Source organism: Microcaecilia unicolor, chromosome 6 (genome assembly GCF_901765095.1).
Source record: "Microcaecilia unicolor chromosome 6, aMicUni1.1, whole genome shotgun sequence".
Classification (NCBI taxonomy): Eukaryota; Metazoa; Chordata; class Amphibia; order Gymnophiona; family Siphonopidae; genus Microcaecilia; species Microcaecilia unicolor.
This window is the reverse complement of record NC_044036.1, coordinates 20,393,461-20,413,649: the sequence shown is the minus strand read 5'-3', so window position 1 is coordinate 20,413,649 and position 20,189 is coordinate 20,393,461. Positions and strand designations below refer to the sequence as shown.

The following is a 20,189-nucleotide window of genomic DNA, read 5'->3' as shown; positions in this document are numbered from 1 at the left end:
GTTCTGTTGAGTCTGATATTCAGATGAAACATACTGGCTATTCAGTTGCCTATTTGGCTAAGGAATGTAGAGGCCTTTTACTAAGCAGACGTTTAGCACTTAAAACACACCTAGAACAGCAAAAATGGCCTAATACGCTACAACATCATGCAATAGGTTTCCAGGGGTCCTTTCACTAAGGTGCACCGAAAAATGGCCTGCACTGTTGTAGGCACGTGTATTGGACGCGCACAGGTCCATTTTTCAGCGCACCAGCCAAAAAAGGTCTTTTTTGGCCAATTGTTCAATTCTGGTCGCCGCATCTCAAGAAAGATATAGTGGAATTGGAAAAGGTGCAGCGAAGGGCGACTAAAATGATAGCGGGGATGGGACGGCTTCCCTAAGAAGAAAGACGAAGGAGGCTAGGGCTTTTCAGCTTGGAGAAGAGACGGCTGAGGGGAAACATGATAGAGGTATATAAAATAATGAGTGGAGTGGAACAGGTGGATGTAAAGCGTCTGTTCACGCTTTCCAAAAATACTAGGACTAGGGGGCATGCGATGAAACTACAGTGTAGTAAATTTAAAAGAAATAAGAGAAAAGCTTTCTTCACCCAACGCATAATTAAACTCTGGAATTTGTTGCCGGAGAACGTGGTGAAGGCGGTTAGCTTGGCAGAGTTTAAAAAGGGGTTAGACGGTTTCCTAAAGGACAAGTCCATAAACCACTACTAAATGGACTTGGGAAAAATCCACAAGTCCAGGAATAACATGTATAGAATGTTTGTACGTTTGGGAAGCTCGCCGGGTGCCCTTGGCCTGGCTTGGCTGCTGTTGTGGACAGGATGCTGGGCTCGATGGACCCTTGGTCTTTTCCCAGTGTGGCATTACTTATGTAAAAATTGGCGCACGTCCATTTTGGGCCTGATACCTTACCACACCACCCATTGATTTAGCGGTAAGGTCTCACACATTAACCAGGCAGTAATCGTCAGTGCTTGTACACTGCCGACTACCACCCGGTCAGCGCCACATGGTAGAAAATAAAAAATGCTTTCTGCCGTGGGTATTGGATGCGCGTAATAAATGGAATTGCCGCCCGGGGCATGCGGTAGCCGGGCAGTATTTCCTAACTGACGCGTGTTGGAGCGCATAGGCGCCTGCACGCCTTAGTAAAAGGGCCCCTCAATTTGCAAGCGGTAACTGCATGGAAAATATTTTTTTTCAGGGGGGGCACGTCAGAGGCAGAAAATGGGTATGCCTGTGCCAACCAATTAACACACCTACATTACAGCGTGCCAACTGGTTAGTGCACAGTTACCACTTACAATGTAGCTGGCGGCGACTGCTCACACAGTAATTTTTGAAAATGAATGTGCGCTATACTAGCGCATGGACATTAATGAAAATAATAGAAAAAAGGCCTTTTACCACTGTGGTAAATGGGCATAGACTGGGGGGGCGAGGGGGGGCAGTGCCCCCCCAAACGACGAGCGACTTACCCGACGTCACTTCAGCGAACTGGCGGGCGGGGCACCACTGAGTAAAAGCAACAAGCAGGCACACTCGTCTCTGTCCGCTTCCCTGCCCTCTCAGCGTCCCGCCCGAAAGGAAATGACCTCAGAGGAAGGCGGGACACAGACTCAGAGAGGGCAGGGAAGCGGACGGAGACGAACGTGCCTGCTTGCTGCTTTTACAACCTCCGCTCGCTCGCCGACCCGCCTGTTCGCCGCTGGGAAACGCTGGCTCCTCGCTCCTGTCTAGTCCACTGGAAGGTAGGAAGCCATTTGGTAAATCTCTGCTTCCACTCCCCCGCGCAGCCGTCGCCGTTCACTCAAACCTGTGAGCTGCTGCATCCACGTGTTCTTTATGGGAGACAGATGTTGGGAAGGGGGAGGGGGAGATGCTGGATAGAATGGGGAAGGGGATGGATAGAAACATATTAGCATATTCATTTGCATATATATATATATATATATATATATATATATATATATATATATATGTATATGCAAATGAATATGCTAATATGCTCCGCCCCATCCTTTGCACCCCCAAATGAAACAGTCAAACTACGCCCATGGTAAAAAGGCCTTAGCATGCTGGAAAGATCCGTGGAAGGGTGCACGGAAGATAATTTTTAGTGCTGCTTCCTAAAAGCCTATAGGCTATTAACATGTGTTAAGGCAGTGGTTCCCAAACTTTTTCAGTTCAACATAGTAACATAGTAGATGACGGCAGAAAAAGACCTGCACGGTCCATCCAGTCTGCCCAACAAGACAACTCATGTGTGCTACTTTTGTGTATACCCTACTTTGATTTGTACCTGTGCTCTTCAGGGCACAGACCGTATCAGTCTGCCCAGCACTAGCCCCGCCTCCCACCACCGGCTCTGGCACAGACCGTATAAGTCTGCCCAGCGCTATCCCTGCCTCCCAACCTCCAGTCCTGCCTCCCACCACTGGCTCTGCTATCCAATCTCGGTTAAGCTCCTGAGGATCCTTTCCTTCTGAACAGGATTCCTTTATGTTTATCCCACGCATGTTTGAATTCCGTTACCGTTTTCCTCTCCACCTTAGTGTCCGAGAACTTTTTGCGGCACCCCCTCCCCCCACACCCTACCACATAGGGTGTTGACCCTTGTTGAATGTTACTTCCCGCTGGATTCTACTGATTCTGCAGCATTCCATTTTGCAATCTTGATAACCAGTCACACTGACCATTCTTAGAAGTTTCACCCACTGTAAAATTCATAGACCTACTGCCTAATATTGTGTTGGGACTTGGTACAGTCAGTGGTAATAAGTCACCTGGACTACTGCAACGCACTGTACGCTGGCTGCAAAGAACAGACTATCAAAAAGCTCCAAACAGCTCAGAACACCACAGCCAGACTCATATTTGGAAAAACTAAATACGAAAGTGCAAAACCCCTAAGAGAGAAACTTCATTGGCTTCCACTAAAGGAACGCATCGCGTTCAAGATCTGCACAATTGTACACAAAATTATCCATGCCGACGCCCCAACTTACATGTTAAACCTCGTGGACTTGCCTCCCAGAAATGCCAAAAGATCATCACGCAAATTTCTCAATCTACACTACCCCAGCTGTAAAGGACTAAAATACAAGCTGGTACATGCTACTACCTTCTCTTACACTAGCACGCAGCTGTGGAATGCACTACCGACTGCCTTGAAAACAATTGACGAAATAACCAACTTTCGTAAATCTCTGAAGACACATCTCTTCAACAAGGCCTACAAAGAAAACCCATAGCTCTACTGAATCACTTCACCAACCCATCGTAGACTTGATTGTTTACCCTCTTTACTATTCTCTTAAATCTTTCTTCTCCCTTTACTTAACCTGCTCTCATCAATAAATGTATATGATATGCTGAAATGACAATGCCATAACAGATCTCTGTAAGCCACATTGAGCCTGCAAATAGGTGGGGAAATGTGGGATACAAATGCAATAAATAAATAAATAAATAAATAAATAAAATAAAATAAAATACAGGAAGATGGGAAAGACATGGAGGTACTAATTCAAAGCCCATTCTGTTGGAACCGCCCATTCCCAGATCCTGTTTACCAGGCAGGTTAAGGTGAGTTAGGTTGCTGTGTGTGGAGGCGTGGCCTAGTGGTTAGAGCACCACTCTTGCACTCCAGAGGTGGCCGGTTCAAATCCCACTGCTGCTCCTTGTGATCTTGGGCAAGTCACTTAACCCTCCATTGCCTCAGGTACAAACTTAGATTGTGAGCCCTCCTGGGACAGAGAAATATCCAGAGTACCTGAATATAACTCACCTTGAACTACTACTGAAAAAGGTGTGAGCAAAATCTAAATAAATAAATATATGGAATGTTGCTACTATTGAAGATTCTACATGGAATGTTCCCACTTTTTGAGATTCTGGAACGTTGCTACTATTTGAGATTCTAGATGGAATATTGCTAGTGGAGGAGTGGCCTAGTGGTTAGAGCACTGGTCTTGCAATCCAGAGGTGGCCAGTTCAAATCCCACCGCTGCTCCTTGTGATCTTGGGCAAGTCACTTAACCCTCCATTGCCTCAGGTACAAACTTAGATTGTGAGCCCTCCTGGGACAGAGAAATATCCAGAGTACCTGAATGTAACTCACCTTGAGATTCTACATGGAATGTTAATGTTGCTATTCCACTAGCAACATTCCATGTAGAAGCCTGCCCTTGCAGATCAGCAACGCGGCCGCGCAGGCTTCTGTTTCTGTGAGTCTGACGTCCTGCACGTACGTGCAGGACGTCAGACTCACAGAAACAGAAGCCTATGTGGCCGCATTGCTGCTCTGCAAGGGCAGGCTTCTGCATGGAAAGTTGCTAGTGGAGGAGTAGCTTAGTGGTTAGTGCAGTGGAACATGGAATGTTGCTACTATTTGAGATTCTACACGGAATGTTGCTAGTGGAGGAGTGGCTTAGTGGTTAGAGCACTGGTCTTGCAATCCAGAGTTGGCCGGTTCAAATCCTGCTGCTGCTCCTTGTGATCTTGGGCAAGTCACTTAACCCTCCATTGCCTCAGGTACAAACTTAGATTGTGAGCCCTCCTGGGACAGAGAAGTATCCAGAGTACCTGAATATAACTCACCTTGAACTACTACTGAAAAAGGTGTGAGCAAAATATAAATAAATAAATAGGTCTCAATCAGATTCCCAATCAGGATCACCCAGACAGACTCCATGGCCAGTCACAGGTGAGCTGTGATTGGTAGCTTGCCCCAGCCATGTAGATTTCCTGGAACTCCATACAACTTTGTTTAAATATGTTGATATTAAGTGATGTCCCCACACTTGTCTGTGAACCTCCCATCTACCCCGTGGCACCCCTGTGAGTTTGCCGTGGCGCAAAGTTTGGGAAACACTGTGTTAAGGTAATAATGAATTATATTTGTCTACTAACATGTGTTAAATGGCAAAAAGCCATGGGTTATTTTACTGTAACACATTAGTTTGTCATAACGTGATACACAATGAGATACAAAGTATACAAATAGATGAAAAACATTTTATCATTATTGAAATCAAATAATGCAGCTTGCACTGAATTTCTGTGGAAAAATGACAATCTGAGTTGCTGTTAATTTTCTATCCCTAGAGCATCAGACTGCTAACGAGTGGGTCAGTGATTCTATCTTAAAGGGGTCAGTGTATATGTATAGCTGTGTCCCCTCCCCCTCCACAAGAAGGTCCCCTCCTAGAGCAGACCATCACCCCCCCCCCCTGAGCAGACCATCACTCACCAAGGTCATCTCCTGGATCCCCTACCCCACCCTCAAAGCTCCCCCCCCCAAATAGCAGCATCCAATGAATGGCTGGCAGGGATGCTGAAGCCCCACCAGCTGAAGAAGTCCACTGCCTAAGCACCCCCCCTCCCTGTGCTGCCTCAGCAGCGAGGCAGCACAGGGGGAGGGGGCTCGAACAGTGGACTTCCTCAATGGGCAGGGCTTGGGCATTCCCCCAGTAAAGATATGATTTTTAATGTGATGGGGAGGGGGATGGAAAAGCAGAGAGGAAACATCATGCCCCTCCTCATTCCACCTCTGGGCTCCCCCCCCCCCCCCCCCCTCCAAAATGGACTGTTGACTATTCTACTGTTGAAGACCATGACAGGAATCTACCGGGGTCAGTCACTAATGTCTAGCTGCTGGAACTGGAGCAATTCCCAATCACCATTACCCTCTTAGGATCCAGGTTCAAAATGGAGCTAGTTTACCGCTAGCAGAAGTCTTGCGGTATTATTACTAGAGATCAGGCTATCAAACAGAACTGAACCAGCATAATTTTGAGCCTTTGTGTTCATAGAAAGAAGAAATGAAGAAGACTTGATTGGCTCTTGCAGTATGTTGGAGACTTACCGGAAACCATGTCATTGATCTTCCAGCAAGGAAGTACCCTCCTACGGTTCCACGACTTGCCCGATGTGAGGACTGCAATACAGGTCATGTTATTCACATTATTAGGAACTGGTTTATGTAATGGCAAGTTGCAAAACTGAAAGACATCAGACTGCTGTTACAAAATTGCATTGTGCATCACCTACAACCAGCTCATATTTTAAGCAGAGCACGGTACAGAAAATTACATACGGGCAAAATGATTCAGACCAGCAATTTTGGCCTAAAACACACTTAGCTGATGAATATTAGGATTTCCCCAGATCTCTACCATTAGAAAAAGAAGATAGCCTGCTGCTCAGTGGCATAGCCAAGGGTGGGCCCAGGCCCATCCACTTTTGGTTCAGACCCACCCAATAGCAGTATATCTCTAATGTGGCTGGCAGGGAGTCCCAAGCCCCACCAGCCCAAAACTCCCAACTGTCCCTCCTGCATACTACTACTACTACTACTACTATTTAGCATTTCTATAGCGCTACAAGGCGTACGCAGCGCTGCACAAACATAGAAGAAAGACAGTCCCTGCTCAAAGAGCTATGTAATAAAAGTGAGACAAGTATAGGACAATCAAGCCATTGTGACATCACTGATGAGGTTGGCTCTTATTGGTGGCCTGAGGCATTATGACATCACAATATTAGCTCTGGTTACAAGAGACTACTACTACTACTATTTAGCATTTCTATAGCGCTACAAGGCATACGCAGCGCTGCACAAACATAGAAGAAAGACAGTCCCTGCTCAAAGAGCTTACAATCTAATAGACAAAAAAATAAATAAAGTAAGCAAATCAAATCAATTAATGTGTACAGGAAGGAGGAGAGGAGGGTAGGTGGAGGCGAGTGGTTACAAGTCAAAAGCAATGTTAAAGAGGTGGGCTTTCAGTCTAGATTTAAAGGTGGCCAAGGATGGGGCAAGACGTAGGGGCTCAGGAAGTTTATTCCAGGCGTAGGGTGCAGCGAGACAGAAGGCACGAAGTCTGGAGTTGGCAGTAGTGGAGAAGGGAACAGATAAGAAGGATTTATCCATGGAGCGGAGTGCACGGGAAGGGGTGTAGGGAAGAACGAGTGTGGAGAGATACTGGGGAGCAGCAGAGCGAGTACATTTATAGGTTAGTAGAAAGGTTAGCATACCTTTTAAATAGCAGATCTTTGCCTGCTACAAGTAGCGAATGATATATACTGTTCGCACCGGCCCTGCAGCCTTCCCTGTGATGTATTCCTGCTTATGCAGAAACAGGAGGTTGCATCCGAGGGAAGGCTGTGGGGCCAACATGAGCACCGTGTATTAGTTGCTGCTCATTGCCAGTGAAAATCTGCTATTTTTTTAATTACATTTGCACCCCGCGCTTTCCCACTCATGGCAGGCTCAATGCAGCAGGCAATGGAGGTTTAAGTGACTTGCCCAGAGTCACAAGGAGCTGCCTGTGGTGGGAATCGAACTCAGTTCCTCAGTTCCGCAGGACCAAAGTCCACCACCCTAACCACTAGGCTACTCCTCCACTCATTTAAAAGGTATGCCGGGGGGGGGGGGGTGGGGGGTGTTTGAGAGACCATATGGCATGCAGACAAGAGAGAAAGAGACGAAACCACATGTGGGACAAGGCGGAGTTCTTCTGCCCACCCATCTTGGGCCCAGGCCCACCCAAAATTGGGTGTCTGGCTACGCCCCAGGCTCAAGGCTGCTACCAGCTGTGGTTCTAGCTCCAGCAGGAGGCATTTCCGGTGCTAACAGAAATATTTGAAAAATATTTGCGCAGGGGGTTACCGTGGGGTTAGCATGGGAGCCCTTATCGCCACCTCAATGGGTAGCGGTAAGTGTTCCCCCGCAAAATGGCAGCACGGCAAGTCCGAACTTACTGCGCGGCCATTTCATTTTTGGCCATTTTTACCCACGGTGGTAAAAGAGGCCCTGGCGTGTGGCACAAACAGCCGCTACTGCTAGCGCAGGGCCCCCTTTTTCTATCGCAGCTTAGTAAAAGGGCATGTTCACGCGCTTTAACGTAGATTAACACGGCACAGCTTAGTAAATAGAAGTAAAAGTTTGATAAGGTAATTTTAAAAAGGAACTACAGCGAAGCTTTAAAAGTAAAGAATCTAAACCTGGCTTACAGAATTTTTCTGGGGGTTTGGGGGGGGGGGAGTGGAGACCCACCGGATCTCCAGCTCTCCCTGAATCTGGGGGGGGGGGTGGGATCGTCGGGGGGACGGGACCGGAGGTCCACCGGACCTCCAGCCCCCGTTGCTTGGGGCAGGGGTAGTCAGGGCCTGGTGGTCCCATGGACCTCCAGCCCCTGTGTTTGACAGGTTTGGCCTTTTGACAGCCCAGGACCTGTCAAACAAGTGCGGGAGGATTGTGCTGAGTGCATGCTCAGGCACAATTCGCCCGCACTTCTACCTCATGATCAGAGATAATTGCGCTGCTTAAATTTGCATGCATCATCTCTGATCATCGGTGCGGTAAAGCCCCGCGCTGTTCCAGCGCTATTTTACAGCGCTGTTTGGAACAGCCCGGGGCTTTTGATCATCTGCCCATTAGAGATTTCTGGGCAACAGATAACAGCCTGCTCTCAGTATTTGCTCCTGATCTTTTCTTTCGATCACCATGGATTAAGATTCCACCTGGAAGCTACCGAACCAGCATCCAAATGGTTTCTTATCCCCATATGGTGAGAAATATTTTCTTAATTGAATGGCATCTTCAGTGACCAGCCAAGAAAGGGTGTGTTGGATTTAAATAGCTCAATAGTCGGCAATAACTTTAAAAAGAATAAAAATAGGGAGGGGAAATCCGAGTCTCCCTTTTGGCTGGAATGCACGATAGAGGCATACAAGCAACAAAATCAAAGAAAAATCCAAAGCTCTCCAAATATGTGAAACGTCATAATCGAAAATTCGAGCTTGGCGTCATATGGTTGAAGTCAATTTTATCACCATAACCCCCAGATCCTACATAGCGCAACTTGAGTTGCACGTGGAAATCAGGTCATATCTGTATTTGCGTGTGCAACTTACTTGTCTCAAAAAGCCAATCAGCGCCAATAATTGCCAATTAACAAGCCATTATTGATACGAATTGGCTTTAATTAGAATTTACGCGCGCAACCTGCTAAGCGTATTCTGTAAAGTGACGCGCATAAATTCTAAGATGTAGATTGGGAAAGGGGGCGTGGCCACGATCGTGGAACGGGCAGGTCGTGGGCGTTCCTGAAAACTATGCGCATTGTTATAGAATGCACCCGCTCCGCGTCTAACATAGGCGCCAGCATTTACCCCGTTTTACTTGACATAAATACCATGACTACATTTAGTGATGTGGATGGGCGCTAGGCGTGTTGTATAAACTGCGCCAAACTTTGGACGTAGTTTATAGAATACTCCAAGGAGTATTTTGTTTCCACCCCGATTTAGTCCTAAATGTTTAAATGCTGACTGATGATTTGAAAGTACAGCTCCAGCCACAGGCATCTTGTGCTAGCATTGAATAGGGCATCTAGGTCTTTTCCCACTTTATTTTTATAATTAACAGCACTTAAGGTAGTAAAACATGCAACGGTTATACGATCCCAAGGTCATTTAGGGTTTTTGATGCACAATAGAGGCACTTTTCCTCCTGTGTACCATCTACCTACATGGCAGCAGGTACAAAGACAGAATGTATGCACAAAATGATTTGGAAATGCAATCATCCTGTGTACTTTCCCTCCCTGATCTTTTACTGGAGGAGGAAAAGGGGGACAAAGCAATCCTTGAAATCTCAAGTACTCATTCATTTACCCACCTACTGTAAAAACTGTGCATTAAAAAGTGCCCGACTTACCCATATTCCAACAGCAAGAACAAAGACAAAATAAAGAACCACGACAACGATGTCAGGCGTTCCAAACTTCTCGTGACTCGGAACATAGCTGCTTGGAGGCTGAGTCGGGATTTCCGTGGCATTGTTCATGGCTACAGTGTGAACAGAATGTGAAGTGCATCCCGTGCAGAATGGACTTTGGTGCACCCTGTCTTCATGCCTTATTCTTAATAGTTAACCTATTGAAGCAGATAAAGGTTGACAAGAAGACCAGTCAGCTCTTTGTTTTAATTGAAGTAATTGCAGTAGACAGAAAAAACACATTATAGAGGTAGATCAATAAGGAGCTGTCTAGTTTTGCATAGCGAGAATGTGTGTAAATGCCATAAGAAATTAAAAATAGTTATATTGCTTCAAACCAATGGTCCATCTATCCCAGTATCCTGCTTCCAACAGTGTCCATTCCAGGTCACATGTACCTGGCAGAATCCCAAAAAGTAGCAACATTCCATGTGGAACCCCAAAGAATAGCAAGAGTCCATTCAGAATCTCAAAGAGTAGCAACATTCTATTCAGAATCTCAAAGAGTAGCAACGTTCCATGCTTCCAATCCCAGGGCAAGCAGTAGCTTCCTCATGTCTATCTCAATAGCACACTATGGATTTTTCCTCCAGGAATTTGTCCAAATGTTTTTCAAACCCAGATATGCTAACTACTGTAACAATATCCTCTGGCAAGGAGTTCCAGAGCTTAACTATTCATTGAGTGAAAAAATATTTCCTCCTATTTATTTTTAAAGTATTTCTATGTACAGAGAAGGGTGAGGAAAATGATAAAGGGGATGGAATGACTTCTTCCCCATGAGGAAAGGCTGAAACAGCTTGGGTTCTTGAGCTTGGAGAAAAGATGGCCGGGGGAGACATGATAGAGATATATAAAATACTGAGTGGAGTGGAAGGGGTAGATGTGAATTGCTTGTTTACTCTTTCCAAAAATACTAGGACTAGAGGGCATGCAATGAAGCTACAAAGCAGCTCTCAGAATTACGGAGTCTCTGTGCCCTGGGGCAACACTTCTGAACATCTGACTGTGAGTAAATTATCTATATTTATTCAATAAATGAAATTTCAGAAAATAAAGAGACTTCAGGAGTTTGGTGGTGTGCCAAGGTTATACTTCAAGATATTGAGACTTTACAGATAACAAGTATTAAGAGGCTTGACAGGTGTTTTTTAAATCAATCACCTTACTTTCTTCCTACTTTCTTACCTATTTATATGTTACTTCTTTGCTTTACCCTTCACTATCAATTATAATGCTCTATTACATATTGTGTTGACATTGTAAGTAGTATACTATCCTGCTTATTTTCAAAAGAGAAAAACGCCTATAGTGCGACCTAAATCGGGAGATAGACATTTATCTCACAAAGGCGCCCAAATCGGTATAATTGAAAGCCGATTTTGGGCGTTTCCAACTGCACTCCGTCGCGGAAACGAATAAAGTTGACGGGGGCGTGTCAGAGGCATGGTGGAGGCGGAACTTGGGCGTGGTTATCAGCCGAGGAGAGATGGGCGTCTTTCGCTGATAATCGGAAAAAAAAGGCATTTTTACCGCGATTTTGGGTCACTTTTTTTGGACCCCTTTTTTTTCACGAACAAGTCCCAAAAAAGTGCCCCAACTGCCCAGATGACCACTGGAGGGAATCGGGGATGACCTCCCCGGACTCCCCCAGTGGTCACTAACCTCCTCCCACCACAAAAAATCCACTTTACAAACTTTTTTTCCAGCCTGTATGCCAGCCTCAAATGCCGTAACCACCTCCATGACAGCAGAATGTGTTTGATCCTGTCACAGCCTTTCCCTGGGTCAGATGTGGCTCTCGGGTGCAGTACAGGGTCACATCAGCATTGCATTGTGGTGGGTGTAGGGTATTGGGCTCCGTGATTTCATTAGCTTGTGTTACAGTCTCACAATGTTAGTAGTTGGTAGGCTCTTCTCCCATGGTGCTTTTCCCCTTGCCTACTGGGTCAGAGTGTGCCCTGTTGGATTTCCTGTTGTAGTCCATGCAGTAGTGGCCATTTTTGTAAGCCAGTTTTAGTTCCCTTTCCTGTGTTAGCCACGTTACAGAACTTAGTTCTTCCCTTGAATGTGGCTGAAAGAGGGCATTGTACAGCATTCTGCCAGCTCTGACCTACTGCTCATCTCAGTACCAGGGAGACTCATTGCCAGTGGGGCACAACCTCTGATCTGCAGTTAACTGTGAGTAAAGGCGGTTCTTGCAATAAAGGACGTTTTCGGAGAGATTAGTCTTCAGGTGTCAACTGGTGTACCAATGTTATACAGCAGCAACAAGTCCTAGAGGCCTGCGTGTATGCAGGTCCCTGGAGCACTTTTAGTGGGTACCGCAGTGCACTTCAGCCAGGTGGCCCCAGGCCCATCCCTCCCCACCTGTAACACTTGTGCTGGTAAATGGGAGGCCTCCAAAACCCACTGTACCCACATGTAGGTGCCCCCTTCACCCCTAAGAGCTGTGGTAGTGTTGTACATTTGTGGGTAGTGGGTCTTGGGGGAGGGGGATTGGGAGCTCAGTACCCGTGGTAAGGGAGCTATGCATGTGGGAGCTTTTTCTGAAGTCCACCGTACTGACCTAGGGTGCCCAGTTGGTGTCCTGGCATATCAGGGGGGCCAGTGTACTACCAATCCTGGCCCCTCCCACGACCAAATGGTTCGGATTAGGACGTTTTTGAGCTGGGCGTTTTTAGTTTCCATTATCGCTAAAAAAAAAAAAACGCCCAGCTCAAAAACGTCCATTTTTTCGAAAATACGGTTCGGCCCTCCCCTTCACGGACCAGTTCTGGGAGATAAACGCCCATGGAGATAGGCGTTTCTGTTCGATTATGCCCCTCCACACCATACTTTGTATTGTTAATTGAATATTTTTACTGCTGTAATTGTCTATTGCTCATGTTTGGTTTATTCTTGCTGTACACCGCCTTGAATGAATTCCTTCAAAAAGGTGGTAAATAAATCCTAATAAATAATAAATAAAAACAAGTTGGTTGTGAGTCCACTGGGGACAGAAAACATACCTGTATATAAAATATGTCAGCTGTTTTTGCTTCACAAACTTCAGCACGGTGAAAAAGGATTTGGTCAAGTGGAGGACTGTCATACTCTTGGAAATTGAGTTATTCACCATTATTTTCCCCTGATGTCGCCTAAAACGGTGAAACGGGGTATCCCCTGTTGGGATTTGTAAAGTTGCAGTTCAGAAAGAACGCTGGAGGCAACAGACGGTCTAAATGCTGCAACAGTGAACATCCGAGATAAGTACCACTTCATTGAGTCTATTCTGTATCTATAGAAGGTATTTGTCATTTATAACTATGTACAGGGTAGTGGAGTTTTTTTTTTTTGTTACATTTGTATCCTGTGCTTTCCCACTCATGGCAGGCTCAATGCGGCTTACATGGGGCAATGGAGGGTTAAGTGACTTGTCCAGAGCCACAAGGACCTGCCTGTGCCTGAAGTGGGAATCAAACTCAGTTCCTCAGTTCCCCAGCACCAAAATCCACCACCCTAACCACTAGGCCACTCCTCCACTGTTGCTACTATTTGAGATTCTACATGGAATGTTGCTATTCCACTAGCAACATTCCATGTAGAAATTGGCCCTTGCAGATCACCAATCTGGCCGCACAGGACGTCAGACTCACAGAAACAGAAGCCTGCGCAGCCTTCTACATGGAATGTTGCTAGTGGAATAGCAACATTCCATGTAGAATCTCCAATAGTAGCAACATTCCGTGTAGAATCTCCAATAGTAGCAACAGAATCTCAATAGTAGCAACATTCCATGTAGAATCTCCAATAGTATCTATTTTATTTTTGTTCCATTTGTACCTTGCGCTTTCCCACTCATGGCAGGCTCAATGCGGCTTGCATGGGGCAATGGAGGGTTAAGTGACTTGCCCAGAGTCACAAGGAGCTGCCTGTGCCTGAAGTGGGAATCAAACTCAGTTCTCCAAAACCAAAGTCCACCACCCTAACCACTAGGCCACTCCTCCATTCATGATTGAACTGAGCTTCCTAGAATTCTAAAGGCGCTGTTCTTACAAATAGGAGCAATTCTGATATTCACTGAAGTCTTTTTTCTCCACTTTTCAGACACTGTCGTTGATATTTTCTTTGATTGACATTCCTAAAGATACAGAATATAATAGTAGAAAACTGATTGTATAAATTTTGATATTGAATTCTACTGATTCCTTAAAAAAAAAAAGGATTAATTATTGGTAATTGAAATCACCCATTATTATACTGTTGACAAATTTGCTGGCTTTCTTAATTTCTGTTAACATATCTTCATATATTTGATCGTTCTGTCCTAGCAGATGGTAGTACGGCCCTCTGTGTATATTCTTTCCCTTCACACATGGAATTTCTATCCATTGGGGTTCCACGTTGCTGTCTGTTTCATGCAGAACTTTTATTTTGTTTGACTGAATTCCCTCTTTAACATATAGAGGGGTATAATCGAAAGGGATGCCCAAGTTTTTCTGAGGACGTCCTAGCAGGACGTCCCCGTGAAGGGGCAGGGAAACCCATATTATCGAAACAAGATGGACGTCCATTTTTCCTTTCGATAATACGGTCGGGGACGCCCAAATCTGGAATTTAGGTCGACCTTAGAGATGGTCGCCCTTAGACTTGGTTGTTTCTGATTTTCAGCGATAATGGAAACAAAGGATGCCCATCTCAGAAACGACCAAATCCAAGCCCTTTGGTCATGGGAGGAGCCAGCATTCATAGTGCACTGGTTCCTCTCACATGCCAGGACACCAACCGGGCGCCCTAGGGGGCACTGTAGTGGACTTCAGAAATTGCTCCCAGGTGCATAGCTCCCTTACCTTGTGTGCTGAGCCCCCAAAACACACTACCCACAACTGTACACCACTACCATAGCCCTTGTGGGTGAAGGGGGGCACCTAGATGTGGGTACAGTGGGTTTGTGGTGGGTTTTGGAGGGCTCACATTTACCACCACAAGTGTAACAGGTAGGGGGGGATGGGCCTGGGTCCGCCTGTCTGAAGTGCACTGCACCCACTAAAACTGCTCCAGGGACCTGCATACTGCTGCGATGGACCTGAGTATGACATTTGAGGCTGGCATAGAGGCTGGCAAAAAAATACTTTGAAAGAACTTTTTTGAAGGTGGGAGGGGATTAGTGACCACTGGGGGGAGTAAGGGGAGATCCTCCCCGATTCCCTCCGGTGGTCATCTCCGATTCCCTCCGGTGGTCATCTGGTCATTTCGGGCACATTTTCGTGGCTTGGTCGTAACAAAAAAAGGACCAAGTAAAGTCATTCAAGTGCTCATCAGGGATGCCCTTCTTTTTTCGATTATGGGTCGAGGACGCCCATGTGTTAGGCATGCCCAAGTCCTGCCTTCGCTATGCCTCTGACATGCCCCCGTGAACTTTGGTTGTCCCCGCGATGGAAAGCAGTTGGGGACACCCAAAATCGGTCTTCGATTATGCCGATTTGGGCGACCCTGTGAGAAGGATGCCCATATTCCGATTTGTGTTGAAAGATGTGGATTGTCTGATGTAGATTGGAATGTCCTGTCTGCGGAATTGGAAAGAAGTAGGGAGATTGTGGACGCCTGTCAAAGTGCCTTTCTCAGACAAATGGTGACGGACCCCACGAGGGAAGGGTCAATGCTGGATCTAGTGCTCACGAATGGAGGAAGTGTTTCTAATATCCGGGTGGGTGCCCACCTATGTAATAGTGATCATCACACTGTATGGTTTGATATAAGGGCGAAGGCACAGTGTGGACGCACAAAACTAAAACATTTCTATAACATCAGCAAAATTCACCCTTTCCTCTCTGAGCACACCACCCGAACTCTCATCCATGCTCTCATTACCTCTCGCCTTGACTACTGCAACCTACTCCTCACTGGCCTCCCACTTAACCATCTATCCCCCCTTCAATCCGTTCAGAACTCTGCTGCGCATCTTATCTTCCGCCTAGCCCAATATGCTCATATCACCCCTCTCCTCAAGTCACTTCACTGGCTTACGATCAGGTACCACATACAGTTCAAGCTTCTCCTACTAACCTACAAATGCACTCAATCTGCAGCCCCTCACTACCTCTCTATCCTCATCTCCCCTTACGCTCCTATCTGTAACCTCGGCTCACAGGACAAATCCCTCCTCTCAGTACCCTTCTCCACCACCGCCAACTCCAGACTCCGCCTTTTCTGCCTCACCCTATGCTCGGAATAAACTCCCTGAGCCCATACGCCAAGCCCCCTCCCTACCCATCTTCAAATCCTTGCTCAAAGCCCACCTCTTCAATGCCGCTTTCGGCACCTAACCATTGTACCTCTATCCAGGAAATCTAGACTGCCTCAATCTTGATTGACTGCACTTTTTGCCCCTTAGATTGTAAGCTCCTTTGAGCAGGGACTGTCCTTCTTTGTTAATTGCACAGCGCTGCGCAACCATGGTAGCGCTCTAGAAATGTTAAATAGTAGTAGTAGTAAAAGTACTGGATTTCAGACTTACTGATTTTGATAAAATGGGGGAATACCTGAAAAAGGAGCTGTTGAAGTGGGAAGGCGTAGGAGAAGTGGAACATCAGTGGTCAAAACTGAAGGTTGCTATAAATACGGCGACTGATCTTTACGTGAGGAAAGTAAACCAAACCAAGAGAAACAGGAAGCCTATATGGTTCTCCAACCAAGTAGCTGAAAAAATAAGAGCAAAAAAGGCTTTGCTCAAGAAATACAAAAGAACGCAATGAGAGGATCACGGAAAAGATGATCGGATTAAACTCAAAGAAGTGAAGAGGGAAATACAGCTAGTGAAAGCGCGAGCGGAAGAAAAAATGGCTAAAAATGTAAAGAGAGGTGACGACCTTTTTCAGATATATTGGAGAAAGGAGAAAAGATAGGAATGGAATTGCGAGACTGAAAGGTAATGAGTGAGAATGGTTATGTGGAAAGTGAGGATGATAAAGCAAATTTGCTAAACAATTACTTCTCTTCAGGGAGGAAAATCCTGGTGAAGGACCGCGGTTGGCTGCTGTAGGAATATTTGGGAATGGAGAGGTGTCTAGACCCACCAATCGATCTAGACACCCCCCCCCCCCCCCGATAACCATTTAAAAGGCAGGCGATGACAAAAGGGGAGACACCACGCATGCGCCGGCGTTTTCGTCGGTTGAAGGTTGAGACTGCACAGTTCCCACTTAAGGTCAGCCGAAAGTCTTTTTCCGCACATTTATTCAGACAAGTTTTAAAGATATTGTTGTATAATTGAACATAACGTGGAGATGTATATGTGATACTCCAATGAGAAATTGAATTTACATTGAAATCTGTTTTAGCACTCCGTTCCCCTGAGGACGCCAACGTGCAAAACATGCTGGCATGTAGGGAATCGGAAAGATGAGCGAGACTGTCCACTGGAGCTGCAGCACTAGTTGGAGTCGGGACTCCGAGCGCACCACGCCAGTAATTCACTGGTATCGTGATCACCCCTCATTGAGATAAGTGCTATATGCTATATCCATTTAACATCAATAATTTGGAAAAAAAGCATCAAATTTTAGACAATTAAGATAAGGAGGAGGGAGGGGTGTGATGATGTCACAACGGGAATAACCACAGCTTAATACTGTGAGAAGGTTCAGCCGGTTTTCCCCATCACTGAGCACAATAGCAAACAAAAAAAGAAAAAATAGCACGTACTTAGCACCAGAAGGTTTTTTAAGGATAATATCAAATATGGCATAGAGGTTTTTCATGTAGTTAAAATTTAATGCCAAGAAGTGTAGAGTGATGCATTTGGGGTGTAGAAACCCAAAAGAGAGATACCAAATAGGAGGGGAGAGATTAGTAGCTCAACTCAGGAGAGAGACCTTGGGGTGTTGGTGTCAGACAATGTGAAGGTGAAGAAACAATGCGACAAGGCGACGGCCGTGGCTAGAAGGATGCTAGGCTACATAGAGAGGGGTATAACCAGCAAAAGAAAGGAGGTGTTGATGCCTCTCTACAAGTTGTTGGTGAGGCCCCACTTGGAGTATTGTGTTCAGTTTTGGAGGCCGTATCTTGCTAAAGATGTAAAAAGACTGGAAGTGGTGCAAAGAAAAGCTATGAAAATGGTATGGGATTTGCGTTGCAAACCGTACGAGGAGAGACTTGCCGACCTGAACATGTATACCTTGGAGGAAAGGAGAAACGGGTGATATGATACAGATGTTCAAATATTTGAAAGGTATTAATCAGCAAACAAACCTTTTCCGGAGACAGGAAGGTGGTAGAACTAGAGGACATGAATTGAGGTTGCAGGGGGGCAGAGTCAGGAGTAATGTCAGGAAGTATTTTTTTCACGGAGAGGGTGGTGGTGGATACGTGGAATGTCCTCCTGCGGGAGGTGGTGGAGTTGAAAACGGTAATGGAATTCAAACATGCGTGGCATAAACACAAAGGAATCCAGTTTAGAAGGAATGGATCTATTGAATCTTAGTGGACATTTGGTGGCGACGCCGGTATTTGGAGAATTAAACTGGTGCAGGGCGGACTTCTATGGTCTGTGCCCTGAGAAAGGCAGGAACAAATCAGATATACATATAAAGTATTACATACCATGTAAAATGAGTTTATCTTGTTAGGGCAGACTGGATGGACCATTCAGGTCTTTATCTGCTGTCATTTACTATGTTACTATGTAAGATGGGCATCCTTCTCTTTCGAAAATAAGACTGATAGCGTAATAACATATAGCACAACCCCCTCCCCCTCCAATTTGATTCACCCTATCATTGTGATATAATTTATACTCTGGTAACATGGAGGGGCATTTTCGAATGGGGATGACCATCTCTAAGGGTGCCGAACTCTAAGGACGGTGCCGCGAAGGGGCGGGGCAATGCGTATTATTGAAACAAGATGGATGCCCATCTTTCGTTTCGATAATACGGTGGGGGACGCTCAAATCTTGGCGATAATGGAAACCAAAGACGTCTATCTTAAAAACGTCCAAATCCAAGCCCTTTGGTCGTGGGAGGAGCCAGCATTTGTAGTGCACTGGTCCCCCTCACATGCCAGGAAACCAACCGGGCGCCCTAGGGGGCACTGCAGTGGACTTCAGAAATTGCTTCCAGGTGCATAGCTCCCTTACCTTGGGTGTTGAGCCCCCCCACCGCCCTCCCAGGTCCGCCTGACTGAAGTACACTGCACCCACTACAACTGCTGCAGGGACCTGTATACTGCTGCGATGGACCTGAGTATGGCATTTGAGGCTGGCATAAAGGCTGGCAAAAAAGTATTCTTAAACTTGTTTTTTTATTGTGGGAGGGGGTTAGTGACTACTGGGGGAGTAAGTGGAGGTCATCCCCGATTCACTCCGGTGATCATCTGGTCAGTTGGGGCATCTTTTTGAGGCTTGGTCGTGAAAAAAAATGGACCAAGTAAAGTCGGCCAAGTGCTCGTCAGGGCCACCCTTCTTTTTCCTATTATCGGCCGAGGACGACCATCTCCTAATCACACCCCAGTCCTGTCTTCGCTACCCTGCTGATATGCCCCCGTCAACTTTGGTCGTCCCTGCAATGGAAAGCAGTCGAAGGTGTCAAAAAATTGGCTTTCGATTATGCCGATTTGGACGACCGTGCGAGAAGGACGCCCATCTCCCCATTTGTGTCAAAAGATGGGCGTCCTTCTCTTTTGAAAATAAGCATGATGGTGTCCCATTAATTGTCCTCTTTCTACCAATTGCCTGACCAATTTACTTCAATTCTTTGAAGGAGTAAACAAACATGTGGACAAAGGGGAACCGGTTGATATTGTGTATCTGGATTTTCAAAAGGCGTTTGATAAGGTACCTCATGAAAGGCTACAGAGGAAATTGGAGGGTCATGGGATAGGAGGAAATGTCCTATTGTGGATTAAAAACTGGTTGAAGGATAGGAAACAGAGAGTGGGGTTAAACGGGCAGTATTCACAATGGAGAAGGGTAGTTAGTGGGGTTCCTCAGGGGTCTGTGCTAGGACCGCTGCTTTTTAATATATTTATAAATGATTTAGAGATGGGAGTAACTAGCGAGGTAATTAAATTTGCTGATGACACAAAGTTATTCAAAGTTGTTAAATCGCGACAGGATTGTGAAAAATTACAAGAGGACCTTACGAGACTGGGAGACTGGGCGGCTAAATGGCAGATGACGTTTAATGTGAGCAAGTGCAAGGTGATGCATGTGGGAAAAAAGAACCCGAATTATAGCTACGTCATGCAAGGTTCCACGTTAGGAGTTACGGACCAAGAAAGGGATCTGGGTGTCGTCGTCGATAATACACTGAAACCTTCTGCTCAGTGTGCTGCTGCGGCTAGGAAAGCGAATAGAATGTTGGGTATTATTAGGAAAGGTATGGAAAACAGGTGTGAGGATGTTATAATGCCGTTGTATC

General features: G+C 45.9%; 1 protein-coding gene across 2 annotated transcripts in view; it reads right to left on the bottom strand.

Moving 5' to 3' along the window:
- SLC5A9 (solute carrier family 5 member 9) overlaps positions 1–20,189 on the bottom strand; it is a 100,966-nt gene that overhangs the window by 60,822 nt on the left and 19,955 nt on the right. For both annotated transcript variants that reach the window (XM_030206705.1, XM_030206704.1), the window contains exons 2-3: positions 9,730–9,947; positions 5,872–5,943 (exon numbers count right to left, since the gene is read on the bottom strand). In XM_030206705.1, coding sequence (XP_030062565.1) covers positions 5,872–5,943; positions 9,730–9,858 — 201 coding nt within the window. In that variant the 5' untranslated portion in view covers positions 9,859–9,947. The remainder of the gene's footprint in view (positions 1–5,871; positions 5,944–9,729; positions 9,948–20,189) is intronic.